The 14,444-nt window shown below is 37.9% G+C and overlaps 3 protein-coding genes across 9 annotated transcripts in view; 2 read left to right on the top strand and 1 right to left on the bottom strand.

Annotated features, from left to right (window-relative positions):
• The window catches only part of Spri (sprint), a 29,440-nt gene that overhangs the window by 11,611 nt on the left and 3,385 nt on the right, over positions 1-14,444 (bottom strand). For 4 of the 7 annotated variants that reach the window (XM_064121875.1, XM_064121877.1, XM_064121880.1 and 1 more), the window contains exons 2-3: positions 7,493-7,668; positions 7,046-7,122 (exon numbers count right to left, since the gene is read on the bottom strand). In XM_064121875.1, the coding sequence (XP_063977945.1) occupies positions 7,046-7,122; positions 7,493-7,579 (164 nt within the window). In that variant the 5' untranslated portion in view covers positions 7,580-7,668. The other 3 variants (XM_064121881.1, XM_064121878.1, XM_064121879.1) reach the window with 3 other exon arrangements.
• Positions 8,886-10,402, top strand: LOC135162926 (general odorant-binding protein 83a-like). Its single transcript, XM_064121890.1, has 6 exons — positions 8,886-9,051; positions 9,196-9,274; positions 9,353-9,441; positions 9,783-9,900; positions 10,000-10,067; positions 10,156-10,402. Exons 1-6 carry the CDS (start codon positions 8,983-8,985, stop codon positions 10,171-10,173), a joined length of 441 nt encoding a protein of 146 aa, XP_063977960.1. The 5' UTR covers positions 8,886-8,982; the 3' UTR covers positions 10,174-10,402.
• LOC135162927 (general odorant-binding protein 56a-like) lies at positions 11,478-13,974 on the top strand. Its single transcript, XM_064121893.1, has 5 exons — positions 11,478-11,626; positions 12,853-12,937; positions 13,425-13,513; positions 13,594-13,708; positions 13,822-13,974. The coding sequence occupies exons 1-5, from the start codon at positions 11,576-11,578 to the stop codon at positions 13,893-13,895; spliced, it is 414 nt and encodes a 137-aa protein (XP_063977963.1). The 5' UTR covers positions 11,478-11,575; the 3' UTR covers positions 13,896-13,974.

Genomic DNA, 14,444 nt, shown 5'->3' with positions numbered 1-14,444 from the left:
GCGAGTGAACAGTGTGGCTTCACCAGTCTCTGAACGGGGGTTGCCATGGCGATTGGAGGTTCTCAACACGTGCTGATATTTTCCACCGGCTATTTGCCGGCATTACCATTTCTCCACCGCTGTACAACCGTCGTAAAGAGTAACTCAACGTTATCACCAATGGCTTTTACATTACTTTGAGCATGACAACAAATTCTACCAATTTCTTGAGTATACATATATACTATATATATGTATTTTTTTTCGTCTCCTCAGCACATTTCACTGATACGGGAGAAACGTTATGGGCGACATTGGATAGCCCTCTCTTAGCTGTTTCCCGTTACTGGAGCACGAACGTCGAGGAGTAGAGCGTAGGAAATGAGAGAGAGCGAGAGGATGGAGAGGACAGCGAAATCGAAGCTCAAGAATGGATGCTTAAGTTTCACGCTGGCAGTCAGAGCGAAACGAGATTGAATTACAACACAGTTGGTTGATTTTACGACATTAGCTTGTTGTGGAAAAAAAAAACATATCAATTACTCCAGAATTAATTGGTATTGGGTATTGGGGGAACCCGGGGGAATTTGTCGGAGATGAATGTGGAATGAAGAGGAAATGAATTTGTTCGCAATTATTATGAGGGCAGACTTCAGTCAATGAAGTTCGTAAAAAATTATGGAGCGAAAACATTATGGGGTGAATGAGCTAAGTGTCGGGGGGAAATTGACACTCGGTCAGCTGTAACTGTCTTGAGGAAAAGACTGGAGGTTTTGTTGGTGATAAAATTCTCGACAGGAAATGTCTGACATTTTTTTTTTGCACAGGGACTTGTGGTTTTTAGAATTCTTTACTGACAATTGGATTGAGAAACGTGAAAATGTAAATTATTTTTTCAACTCCGACGAGTCATTAAATACGAGCTCCCGATGTTTTCCTGATGAATAATAAGCAAAAAGAGAAATTATAATGAAATGAAGACATGGGAACATTAGGTTAATTGCTCTGGAATAATCAGAGACCCAAAGAATCACCGCGAACATCCACACAACCCTTTAATTAGCAAAATATAAAAAAAATCGCCCCCGACCGCCCCGTGGCCCCACGAATCGACCGGAAATGCTCATCCCCCTAAACCCCTGAAGACAATAATCTTATTTTTACCTTCTCACAGATATTTCAGCATAACGACCCCTAATCCCTCGACTTGTTGCGTTCCTATCCCCGGCAGGGCTCCTGCAGAGTGTGAGAATATCCCCACTGATATTATTTAGAAACGGTGGAAGCATCTTTAAAATCCTCAAAAGAGCCCCCAAAAAATCGTCAACAATTTCACGTAATAAAAATCCCCATAACACTTGAATAAACCACTTTCCCCAGCTATAAAACAGTCACCCGACTACGACCCCCGGCATGAGCACTTGCCCAGTAGATCTGACCCTTACGTCAAACGTGTCAGACAGCAGTAAAATTAGGCACTGGGCTCCGATGGCGCTTAGACAAGGCGTGGAGGGAGTTGATGACTCAACTCGGCCTATATAAATACATATATGTACAACAATTGAACTACAATTGGTGATAAAAAATCCCCATTACCACAAAATGTTACTTATACTTTTAATATTATCCAGGAACACGTGTTCAACCCAGTAAATAATACAACAAACTGACACAGATGTTCATTCACTGGTTTTGATGAAGGAAGTTACTTCGTTTCTCTCGTTAACTAACAACTACTACTGTATATATCACAATAAATTAATTGCAATTGCATTTGTTTATTAATACTTTTGGATAATTGAGCCTTTTGAGCCTTCGCGAAAATATTATCACAACGATTATGAGCTATAGTTTGGCTGATGGGAAACGATGCTGACTTGACTTAGTCTCTTTCTCATTATCTTGTGGATGATTTTGCGGTGATACGAGCGTGGCACCGGTCGACGTCGCACTGGCTAGTGGCGGCGTCGGTCGGCGTCGTTGAACGGTAGGTGATAGAAAAAAAAAGGGGGATGGGTGGGGAGGTGGCGGCGGCGTCGATGACGTAGGGGGCGTCGCGACGCCCTCGTACACAAGCACAGGGTTGTACTGGGAATGCCGGCTATACAATATCACCCTCTACCATTATCTGTAAATTACAGCTGCAGGGGAATGCTTCTTTTAATGAAAGTGAAGTTTTAGCTTTGAGCGAGGAGAGATTAAACGCACTTCTGTCGTGAAATCCATTGGGCTGAAGTGGATGTTCATTTATCATTCATATTCAGGGGGTGGAAGGAGTGGGTGGGACTTGAGGCTTTAAATAATCGGGTTTTTTAATTGAATTTACTCGCGGTGCTTGATGAGAACAGTGAATGATGACAAAGAATATTAATCGTTGAAAAGAATTATTTTTTTAAAGGTAAAACTTGAAAAATTGAAAATTTCTCAGACTCAGTCCTGAGCAAGATACCAAACATTTTTCGTAGAGCGAATTAAGGGCTACAAAAAAGGTTGTGATCACATTTTTACTGTCGCCCCTCGAGATACTCATTAAAACCCGGACAACGGTTGAAATCGGGTTCAATAATTTTACCACTTGACTACCGAATTTAATTGACAATTTTAATGACAGAAAATTCACAAATAATGTAGTGTCCACAAAGCAATATAGACCCACCATGCTCTCAATGAAAAAAAATTAAACGATGCCATTAATTTCGAAAAGGTTTTCCCCCTCCTCTAGCACATCTCTAATTAGACGAAAACCCCCGACAATTCGGGTGAAATGGGCATTTCATAGCAACCTCAACAATGCCAAATTGTTTCAGGGTGAATAAGCACTTGCAGTTTAGAAATTAATTTAAGTGTTTTTTTTTTCAATACACAGATCTCTCAAAAGAACTGTGTAGTTTCACAGTCGATGTCCCTTAAATTTCATGTTATTTACAAAAAAAAACTGGAATTTAATGTTGAATTTTAGAGAGTAAAAATCACCAAATAATGTACTGCCCCCACAGTAGTAAAACCCGCCGCATCCCCACCAAAAGAAAAAGTAAATGTTGCCATTAATTTCAAAAAGGTTATCCCCCTCTCCTCAAACATCTCTAATTGGACGAAAACCCGCCAACAATTCGTGCCAAATAGGCATTTCAGTGCGACCTCAACAATGTAAAATTGTTTCAACGTGAATGTACACCTGCAGTGGTGCGAAGTCTAAACAAACAAAACTGAAAAATCCACCGTTTATTTGCCCCTGTCAACATTATTGATTTTTTTCCAACACTTCCGGTATTTTTCATGAGCTTTTTCCGTTTGTTATTCCACCCCACCGTGAACCAGACATGTAGGGCAAATGAAAAAGTACCTCCGATCCATCTCGCAGCACTTTTTTCCTCCTTCTAACATGTTATTTCTTCATCTCTTCGATCACCAACGGCCAGGCCAAGTTTGATGATTTAAGGATCCAATAAGACCCCCAATAAACGCTTTTTCCCAGATTTTAATTAAACCTCGCGTTGCGATGATTCATCCCCAGCACTAATAACCCGTAAAAATGAGGAGTGAGAGTAAAAGGGCTGATGATAAATTTCGTCAGAACAAATTTATATGTAAAGTGAAGCACAGAATGAAAAAATATGCAAAAAATTGTTGGTAAAAAGCTGTAAAAAAAGCACGGGGTCGTGTTTCTCATGGTGGTGTACGCGAGTCAACGAAAATTCTTGTCCTTTCTATATTTAGAGCTCATATTTTGTCGGCTGGCAGTCTCTCGAGGGCAACTACAACACGAGAAGGTATACACCGTTTCGCTTAATAGCAGGGAGGAGGGAGGGCTGAATTTCATCTCTGTGAAATGAAAAAAAAAAAAAAAAAAAAAAACGAAGGAATAATAAGAATGACAAAAGCTCTTCGTACTTTGCGTGAAATGTTGAGACTCTATCGCATAAATCTGTTTTTTTACTCCGCGAGAAAATTCATGGGGCTCCCATGGCTCGGGAGAGAGGAAACTACTCAGGTAAATAACGAAAAAACGAAGAGTCATTGGATGGTTTTTGTCCCAAGATTATTATTATTGTTATCGCCAATATCGAGGGGTGTATTGGGGAGCGACGTGTAATGACCAGAGAGGATACACATGTGGCCAATAAATACAATAATGACGAACATTTTTTTTTATTTAGGGAAGATGTTTATTGAGGACTCTCTGATGTCGATTTTTAGTGGATTTTTTTTATTTGAAAGGGCTGAGGGAGATCCTCCGGAAATGAAAATTCCAAGGAGACGATCGCGAGCTTATGTTGAATGCAAATAATGTCTTTAGAACGATGGAAAGTTCTCAGTTGATTCTCATTCGCCCGATTTTGAATTATTGACCATTGAGAGTAATCCATTTAGTCCCGAGCTTCCTTTCATAAAGGTCCTCCCACCCAGGGTGCCATAATTCAAAGAGGTACAGGGTGAATTTAATCGTATTTAATCCCGGAGCATAAGTCATTCAGGCGATTATTTCGACCTATGAATGGACACAATTATTTTTTGAGTAATTGTTGGATAATTGATTTTTAAAGAAAATGCCTCTAGGGCTATTTTTCATAAGCGCATTACATGGGTACGTCTTGGGGCCTCATGATAAGCTAGACTGTCATCACAAGGGAGAAAAGGAGCGCATTAAATTTTGAAATATATTGAGAATCTCAAATAACTGGGAAATTGCACCTTAAAGAGGGAACTCGCATCACTATTTATTCATTTGATTAATGTAATACAGGAATTCAATTAGTCATTGACTTCAACATTATACCCAATGTTGACAGTGAACTCTGTCTGAATATGGAGTGTTTGGAATGCAAATTTTTGACACCCAATACATAGGTTGAGCCCCATGGAAGGGCTATAAACAGACTGTCCCGAAATAACCTTTCCTCGCGATGGAAAAATTACATAAATGGTAATTGCCGTCGAAATTGTTGGGAAAAATCCCGAATTCTCCCTCTTGGAAGGGAAAATCATGAATTCTCATCTCTTGCAGTACAAAAGCCCCCGTTCATTTTTTTGTTAAACGTAAGTCTTCTGGCGCATTCACGCGAAAATGAAATCACTTTTTTTATGATGCATTCCAAAAAAGACTGACGCTTTGATTTTTTTTCATATGCGATAACGTGACAACAATAAAAGGGAATGTTCGAATGGGCCCTGAAAGCAGTTGAAGCGTTACGGAGATAAGTTGAAACAGTGTCTTCTGTGTTGAGGCACCCCCGGTTAAACTTTCGAGGGAGTTATGGGGGAATGGTATTTCCTCCCTCAGTGTTTCATGCTCTTATGATTGCGGGGAGGCCATTGAGGGACCGTCTACTACCTTATATTTTCATCCCTCGAGAGGGATATTGTATTCTGTCGGGGTGCCGTGGGTTTTTTGGATTTTTTTTTTTATGAATGCCGGGGTATTATTTATAAAGGAGCATTCAACCAAGGACATTGATTTGAATTAATGTCTGGGGATTTTTGAGATTCTTTTCTTTCAATCGAAATGGCAAAGAGAGAAATATCGGAGTGGGGCGTGAGGTGATTCCAGCTTTGGCAACTGAAGGATTGAGGGATTTTTTATTGATTGTTTGGAGGAATTGGAGGGTATCATAAATTTGTTAAAATCGTGATTTATTTGGCCCTGTGAATGATGATTATTCCGTGTGTGAATATGCTAATTTTTTAGGGGAATGCAAAACTGGGGGATAGCGAGGGGAAATGGACAATGGGAGGAAATGGAAATGGCTTTGATGCGATTCCACGTAATTTCCCCATTGAAAATTCACCGTAGAATGAAAAAATCAATGAAAATTGTAACTTATTGGAAGAATTTCAGCTGAACAAAAGAATAAAGAGTATTTTTATCAACTTTTCCACCTCGCATCCTGTTCTATTCCACAAAAGCCACAACTCAATTGACATCCCGTCAAATTCATTTATCTCTCTCCACCGCATCGTTATTAAATTTCCATTATTAAATTTAATAAAATTATTATCGGATATTGAACCTTGAAATTGGGATATGTTATTCTGCGAAGGTGTAAATAGTCTGTGATTCCGGTATTTATGTAACGGCGACAATTTCTTCACTGGAAATTCAATCAGGACTGAGGTGAAACATTTGTAAATTCAATCTTCCGAATTTTGAGAACCCACCAAAAAGAAAATAATAACTCTCCGGGATAAACTTTTCCCTCCGGCTATTGGACACGATTTCATGATTGAGATGGGAAGAAATTGAGTTGTTTGCGTGAGAGGAAGAAAATCACTGAATGTAAACATAGCATGCGGAGATCAAGGAAGGCTTCCGATTCCGTTTGATACTGAAGAGAGTCTCCCCTGCTCCATTAGCCCCTAACGTACTATGATAAATAGATTCTCTCGGTGAGATTGGAACAGCTCGGCGCTTCATGCGGCAAAAAACCATTTATTCCAGAAAAATAGATTTCCGAATGGAAAAAAAAATCCAATAGCTGGAAAACAATGAGCACTCAACGAGGCATTTTCAAATAACATTACTCTAAATTTCCCTTCAATCTCATCGGGCCGTCCGTGAAAAAGAGACATTCGCAATTTGGGGTGAATTTTTGTCCTCCCGAATGGCCCTCTGATTCCCCGGGAATTTCATCCCTTTCCAATTCCCGACGAGATAAATCGCCAGAATGAGTAATCTCATGCACCCAGAAAGAAGCTCCAGGAATTTTAATAAAACGTGATATGAATCCTCGTGGCTTTCACGAAGGGTCAGTGGAAAATTTTCCTTGTTCGTTTATGCTGTACAATTATTAGGTATTTTCAACATTGAAAAACAGCAATTACGGGCACGTGGTGTACACGTTATTCCCTCCCTCACCCCTGAGCATAAAATTTATTTATGCGTAATCATTGAGCACTTGCGCGTGACTGGAAAGCATGGTACGGTCGCCAGCTGTCGTTGATTTCGTGCAATAGTTTGTCGCTCGGCTTATGAAGAAGAGTCTCCCCCCCTCGACCCCCGGACTTCAATACGATCTGTTTAAATTAACTGCTCTGTATACGTAATGTCTATGGAGGGACGTAAACTCACCTTTTGAAACGATCTGTTGGACTATTGCAGAGCTCACTTAGCATACAGTCCAAATCACTCGCCAGGGAATTTAATAACTGGAATGGAAAATTATGGAAATTAATCAAATTTATTTAATTGTATTTTTATTCTAATTTCATTATTGCGTGGTTTGAGGTGAACCCTGGAGTTTAGGACTGTTTCCTACTGACTAGTTAGCTCACAGAATTTAAGATTTTCAGTCGTTAAATCTTGAATCGAATTGCGTGAGAGGAAAGAAATTCATAAATAATATTTTACGAGAGATGATGAAACGTTGGAAAAATATTTAAATATCTCTCGCGTGTATAACTGCAAGACTATTAAATTTGAAGTCTATCTACAACAGAAAATCGATAGACATCTGTGTCTCGTACGACCATTAAGGCCTCCCCTAATTGAAAAAAAAAATCCCTGATGAAAACTTACAATCAAGTAGCTCGAGGCATTGCTGCCGATCGATTCCCTCTTTTTCTGATTTTGTGAAACACAATCCTTGTTACCAACTTGTGACATTATCGTATGACTCTCATGTTAGTCATCCGACGTTCTTGAACCGATGATAGATTAGTATTCCCGTTGATTAATCATGTTCTTCAGCATCCCTGTAATTAAAAACCAGTGAATTTCTGATGATAAGCGAAATGAAATGAATCTTCACGGGAATGAAGTCCATTGGAAAAGTTTTAGAATTAATTTCATATAAACGCGGCTCTGTGGTCAAGTATAATCGAGTTTTAATGACACTCTCGGCTTGTGGTGGAGAGCATTAGTGGCTTCCGTTCCACGTGCACTATGTATCAGATGGGGAATAAACTGGACGCCATTTTTTAACATCAACAAATTGAATCAGATGGGACGATTGAGGAAATCAACGCGTGTTGATGCAATTATTTTTCTTTGACACATGCGATTGGTAATTGCCGGCGGAATAATTGATGCAGTGCAAAATTATTATGTCTTTAATTGTTAAGCGATTCACAGTTGTGATAACGAAGTGGATAAATATTTTTAATTTTTATTTTTCGCTGAAATCAAACCAGAGAGAAGGCTAAAATTTTGTGATGCATCTTTTATCACTACTAAGAGAAAGAATAGCGAATGCAAAAGCATCAGACGCGGGGGTTTTCCCCAGGCTTATCCGGCTTGGCCCTTTAATTCTCCTGATTGTAAGTTATTGGTTATTGGAACTACTTCATTTGGTCCCGCTTTCTCTCATAAATGTACCGATAGTCGATATCATAAGTCAGATAGCTACAACGCAAGGCTAATCATGTTTAATCCCGGGCAACAAGTCACTGGGAGGATTACTTTGGGCTGGGAATGGAACAAATTCCATTATTTTTCGAATAATTGTGGAAAATTACAAGGTTGTTATTGCTGATTTCATCGAGTAATTTGAAATGTTCATGTTTTAATCTGCAAAATTGTGAGCGAAATTCACAATTTTATTGTTACTCACATTACATTACCATTCATAAAAAAAACCGGTCTATTATGAAAATATAAAATTATATCTCCGCATTCCCCTCACGAAAACTGAAAATCAATGTCTCACAAAAATTGCGTCGAATATTCCATTCCCTCGAGATGATGTCTTTCAGATGTCTTTCAGACGATCCGCATAATCCCCAATAATAGACTAATTTTTTTTCCATTATGCAACATGTAGAAGCGATTGAAGGCAATGAGTTCCTTCTTTCTAATTCCGAGTTTCAAACACCATTTGTCCATCGAAAGCACCTGTAATTTCGGTGGGCTGACCACCAACGTTTCCGCCGAATTAAATAGGGTATATATGCCATCTTTTTCGTTCATTCCTCAGTTTTACGTACTGGGAAGTACTCGTGGAATTCAGTGATTCGATACATCAGAAATTTTTTTTCTTGGATTCTCAATCGAAGAATCAAAATTCAAAAATGAAAAGTGCTTTTATTTCTGGATTAGTGATAGTTCTGGTTGTTCTGAATTTTGACAATGTCGGGGCTGTGAGTATTCTGTGACTTATTTTCTTTTTCGTCGTTTTTCGCATCTTCTCAATTATTAAATAAATAATCATAATTTTTTTGACGATCCGCTGAGGAACTCGCTTCCCACTGAATTAAACATCTAAATTTGTTTCTGATTTCAAGAAAATGACGATACCTCAAGTAACAAACATGCTGATGCCAATGAGGAAGACCTGCATGCAAAAAACTGGTGCGAGTGCAGGTGGGGCTAAACAGACGAATTGATCAATTGCAATTGCATTCCATAGATTTTTTTATCGACGTGATAATGTCATTTCAGAGTTGGTTGACGCACCGAAAACCGGCCCGATGCCGGACGATCCCGTTCTGCAGTGCTACTACGCATGTTTGTTAAAAATGATCAAAGTCGTAAGTCCAGAAAACCCCCGAAGAAAACCTTCTCAAACGTTTAAAAGAAAAATAAAAGTTCGACGCAAATTATTTTCTATTCTGATAAATAATTTTCGCAGCCAAATTTGAGTGCTCATCGTCTTAGCGATTTCATCTTTAAATATTAATAGACTTATCTGAGTCAAGAGAACATTTACTAGCGATTAAAAGACCATTCACTTAATGTGAATGAAACGGCAAATAGAATTCAAGATTACGTTTCGATAAATAATTTTTTACGAGTTATTAGAAAAAATGAAATTAATTTTTCTGTGGGTGTGGCCACTGTTGTATTCAAATGTTTCGGAATCTGTTCCTAGTTGACGAAAGAAGGTCTACCAAATGTCGACAGTATGGTGAAGCAAATGGACGTAATGCTGCCAGCCGATGACATAACAGCACGATTAAAGGAAGTCATAGCTTTGTGTACTCCTGCAGGTACGACAGTAAACACGAAACGAATTATTTTACGATAAATATGTAAACAAATATGAATAATAGAATGTACAGAATAAAAAAATATCTTTCACTTTCCAGTAACGAGTACTGACAGTTGCGAAGGGACCTGGCAGTTCATCAAGTGTTTCTATGAGACGGATAAAAATGTAAGGGAATTTTGAAAAAACCTCAAAAAATATAAAATATAAGGATAGCTTGGGATTTAACGATACTATGTATCACACTCCGTTGCAGGTTTGCTTTTTCCCATGAGAAGCTCGGGGTGTACTGGAAGTCGCTGGTAATCGATCCACGGAATAGCAAGGCGCGATGATATCAACACTGACTGGGATGAATCAACAAAATTGAAACAATATTTATGTACATAAAAATTAAAATCAATTGTAATCATAAGCATTGTAAGCACTTTTTTATGATTTAACTGGTATTTGGATAATGAAGAATTTGTTAAATTAAACTTTTGACAGAATCATTTTAATAACAGCGTGAAATTTGGAAAATAATCGGTAATGATGCGTTTGTGAAGACATTAAAAAATTTAATGCTAGGGGTTCTGAGAGCGTTAATACCCTGGATAATGGAGGAACCTATAAAATGAACTCCTCTGATGGCTTTCCAGCTATTCCTAATAGTCCTTACAAAATTCATAAACCTACTCAGACATTCATGTTCGAAAGTCTCTAGTTTTCAGACTACACTTACGAATTTTATAAAATTCCCTTTAAATGCTGCACCCCCCTGACATTGGGAAAGTGTTGATGCAATTTAAGATAAAAAGACCGTTAAAATTGGAAACTTGTCGCTATCTTCCTGTCGTAACATTGATATATCATTCATTGTCATTTGTCCTCACTATAGATATAGAGTTGTAACCATCACGGGAGTAATTGCTTTCATTGATGGGAGATAAAATCGAGCGTTCATTGAGTGCTACAAATTTGTCCCGGAAATTATCGATCGAATTTTTTATAGTCCTTCGGTCATTATTTACACATTCGTCTGTATGTTCCGTTAAACATTAGCGCCTTGTTGATTGATAGATTAAATTATTTGTAGTCATAAACTTTCTCCATCGAGTCGTTAAAATAAAGAGGGTAATTGTATCGAGAAAAAAAAAATTTTTGACAAATATTCATTTACTTGAGGGAAGTATTCATTTTTGCCAAATGATATTTCATCCATTGAGTCTACTTAGCATAATGAGAATTCGACTAATCAAGAAAATATATTTGTCTGAGCTAAATGGATAATTGGGGTAAATATATTTTTTTCCAGTGTCGCCGTCCGGGCCAGATAAAATCGGGCGCTAGAAATTTATCACGAAATTATCGCTCGATTTGTCATACCCATTCACTCATTCATCTTTATTTTCCGTTAATTACCCAGGGCCCTGTTTAACTACCCACTGGTGACTGAGACTGTGGAGTCAAAGATGAGCCGCACCAACGTGACTCCGTTATCACACGAAATTATCAAGGAAGCGTTTCCTGTCGTGCTAGAAAAAACACGAGATCGCGCGGGGAAAACTCAAATTGTCAGTTACCGGGCGTGTTTTCTGTATAAATATGAATAGTTTGGAAAAACACCAGTTAATTCGTGTAACAACTACCTGGCGCGGTGTTTCAGACGACACATTGCTCAATATTCATTCAGTATGAAGAGTGGACTATTCGTCGTTGCTCTTGTGGGGGCTTTTGCTGTCGCTGTGAGTCGAAACTTTCTTCAGTTATCGATTACCGTTATATTCTAGGGGGAATTGTGAATCAGAAGTGGCGAAGGGAAAATGAGTTTCAGCATATTCATGCACTCCTTGTAATGCTAAAAAAATTTTCATTTAAATTCTCCATTCACTTCTTCGAGACGATTGACAAGCGGTAAAACTATTTACGGATGTCCAAGTATATTAATTATTTATGTACAAACAAAAATATTTTTCTGGCGCAATGGAGAAATTCATTAATAGAGTATTTTTAATTAAATCTCTCTGGGGATCCTTAATTCCTCATTATTGAAAAAAGAGGGATATTCCAGTGATAAAGTGGTAAAAGGTAACGAGTTGATTCAGCAAATCCAAGAGAGAGTGAAATTTGTGCGGAGCTCCTCAAGAAAAAAAAATCACCATCTCCCACAGATCCAGAGATATCCCCCAAGAACTCAATTAAGAGTTGAGTCTACTTGTTTCCCCTCATCACTCCACTACTCATTTCTATCCTTGGCGAATGAAATAGTAGTTAGAAGTACAAATGAATCAGGAAGTTGAGAATGTCGTGGCAAAAAGTGCTGAAGCAAAGATGATTCAACTCAACTCCCGAGTAACTTTTCTTTCGTATCATTGGATCCATAAAAATTCTCTTATCAAACTGAATTCCCAGGAATTTACACAAAACTACCATGAAATTGACTCATTCTATTTCACAATCTAACAACTGAATCGATAACGTGAAAAAAAAATCGTTTAAAAAAAAAGAATTGAATCCTTTAAAAATCAATCACTGAAAACAATTTTTTTTCCATAAAAGTAACACCGTTTCCTCTCATGACTCAAATTGATTGCAACCGTCGGTTTCCTGATAGCGATGAATATTTCATTGCATTCTTTTCCACGCAGATTCTAAGAACTCTTCGACATGGCAAATGAGATGAGCATGAAGAATAAAATCGTAAAGTTTTAACTCTTCACGCAATGAAATTTCCATTTACTATTTACTACTATTATTATTATTATTTATGTATTTATTTATTTATTTATTTACCATTATTCTTATTATATGATTTATTCAGTAAAAAAGTGGCACATTGCCCAGGCAATGTAGGAAAACTAAATGGGAGCTTTGTCATTTTAATTACTCGTCTCGAGTAAATATGTTCCAGACATTAGAATTTTTATCCCCCAGTGCGGAAGCCCTTACTCACTTATTGTGGAAATTCCAGGCTGGAGGTCCACCTGATAAAGATTGCCCACTCATGAAGGCACTAAAGGAGAGCATCGATGCGTGCATCGATAAACTCAGTGAAGGTTTGTGATGAAGGCACTTGTTGATTCGTTCACTCCATTATTGTGAACAATGGTAGTTGAAAATCGGTAGTGGAGAGGTAAAAAGACCTGAGTCAGCCCACCAGGCGGTTTGTTTTTGCTGAATAGCTTGGAATTCGAGGGGGATGAGGTAATTCCTCTCTGAATAATGGAATTCCAAATTGACTTCTGGCGATATTTAACTGGGGCACTACATAACGATGAATTTTACTTCTTTTTTCATTTTATTCGTTTATATTATTTTCGTCAATGGCATTTTATTGTCATCAGAATATCGATGGGCTAACAAATGACATGATTGATTGATTTTTCAATTCTGAGGATTAAAATTCTTTTTGCAATGCATCGGAGATAAAATTGCTCCTCTAGTTTGATCTCTCCACAACTGAATAGAATTGTTAATGAGGTTAATTTTCCCGGCGATTTCTAATATGCAGAATATATTCATTTAAACCAATTTATCATGCAGAAAGTGTTAAACTAATGGAGAAAGACGCGTTCGCCGATAACGAGGAAATCCGTTGCTTCCATGCTTGTGTTATGACTCACAGTGGCCTTGTGAGTAAACAATAAGCTAAACGCAATTGTTCATTACAGGAATAGAAATATACAATCACAATTCGATAATAATTTTTCAGATGACCGACGGGAAGATGGACATCCCAGCGCTCGAGGAAATGCTATCAGGGAATCCTGATGACGAAGAGGAGGCCCAGAAAATCATCGAGATAATGAAAATGTGTAAACCCGAAGGTAAGTGCTCAACCAAAATCCCCAGACAGTCCCGTTATCGAAAATGTGAACTTTAATGCGACTGTACAAATTATTTTGGCCATTTAAATTAATGAATTCCCTCTCCATTGTAGCGGAAATCAGTGATAACGAGTGTGAAGTTGCTGGAAATTACGTGAAATGCTTCCAAGCAAAGAAGGTCAACTGACCACCGAAATTTTCATTCTAAAAATACTCGATAGTTGTTACTGTGGAAATTAGAAAATAAAAAGAGTTAAGCATCATAAGCAATGCCTTAATTATTACTCTCAGCCGCAGATCATCGCGATTAACTCGGCTGATGAGTCAGCAGGGGTGATAATAAGTACGACGATAAACGATGGAAATTAGTGAGAATAAAGAATTTCCAAACAAAAGAATCAACTAACTAAATCAACGGCTCGTTAATTCCATCAGCTTTTACATTGCAAGAGAGAAACATAAATTTACCTAAAGAATTACGAAAGACTTTCAACTTGTTATCGAAATTATCAGATTCCCTCGATCTCAGGCGCAACTAAATAAACAGAATTTAACAAAGAGACATTCTATGATCATCTGTGTCAAACATCTTGAAGCTTTCGAAACGAGTGAAGCATGCTCGCATGTGCCAGTCTCCAACAGACTATTATGCTCAATAATTAAATCTTTATTTTTTTATTCAAATGCGCCACTGCCACGTATCTCTGGCGATCATAATAATAATATCAAAATCAAG

The sequence above is a fragment of the Diachasmimorpha longicaudata genome, chromosome 5 (assembly GCF_034640455.1).
Source record: "Diachasmimorpha longicaudata isolate KC_UGA_2023 chromosome 5, iyDiaLong2, whole genome shotgun sequence".
Lineage (NCBI taxonomy): Eukaryota > Metazoa > Arthropoda > Insecta > Hymenoptera > Braconidae > Diachasmimorpha > Diachasmimorpha longicaudata.
Note: the sequence above shows the minus strand (reverse complement) of the source record. Positions and strands in the feature narration are given on the sequence as shown.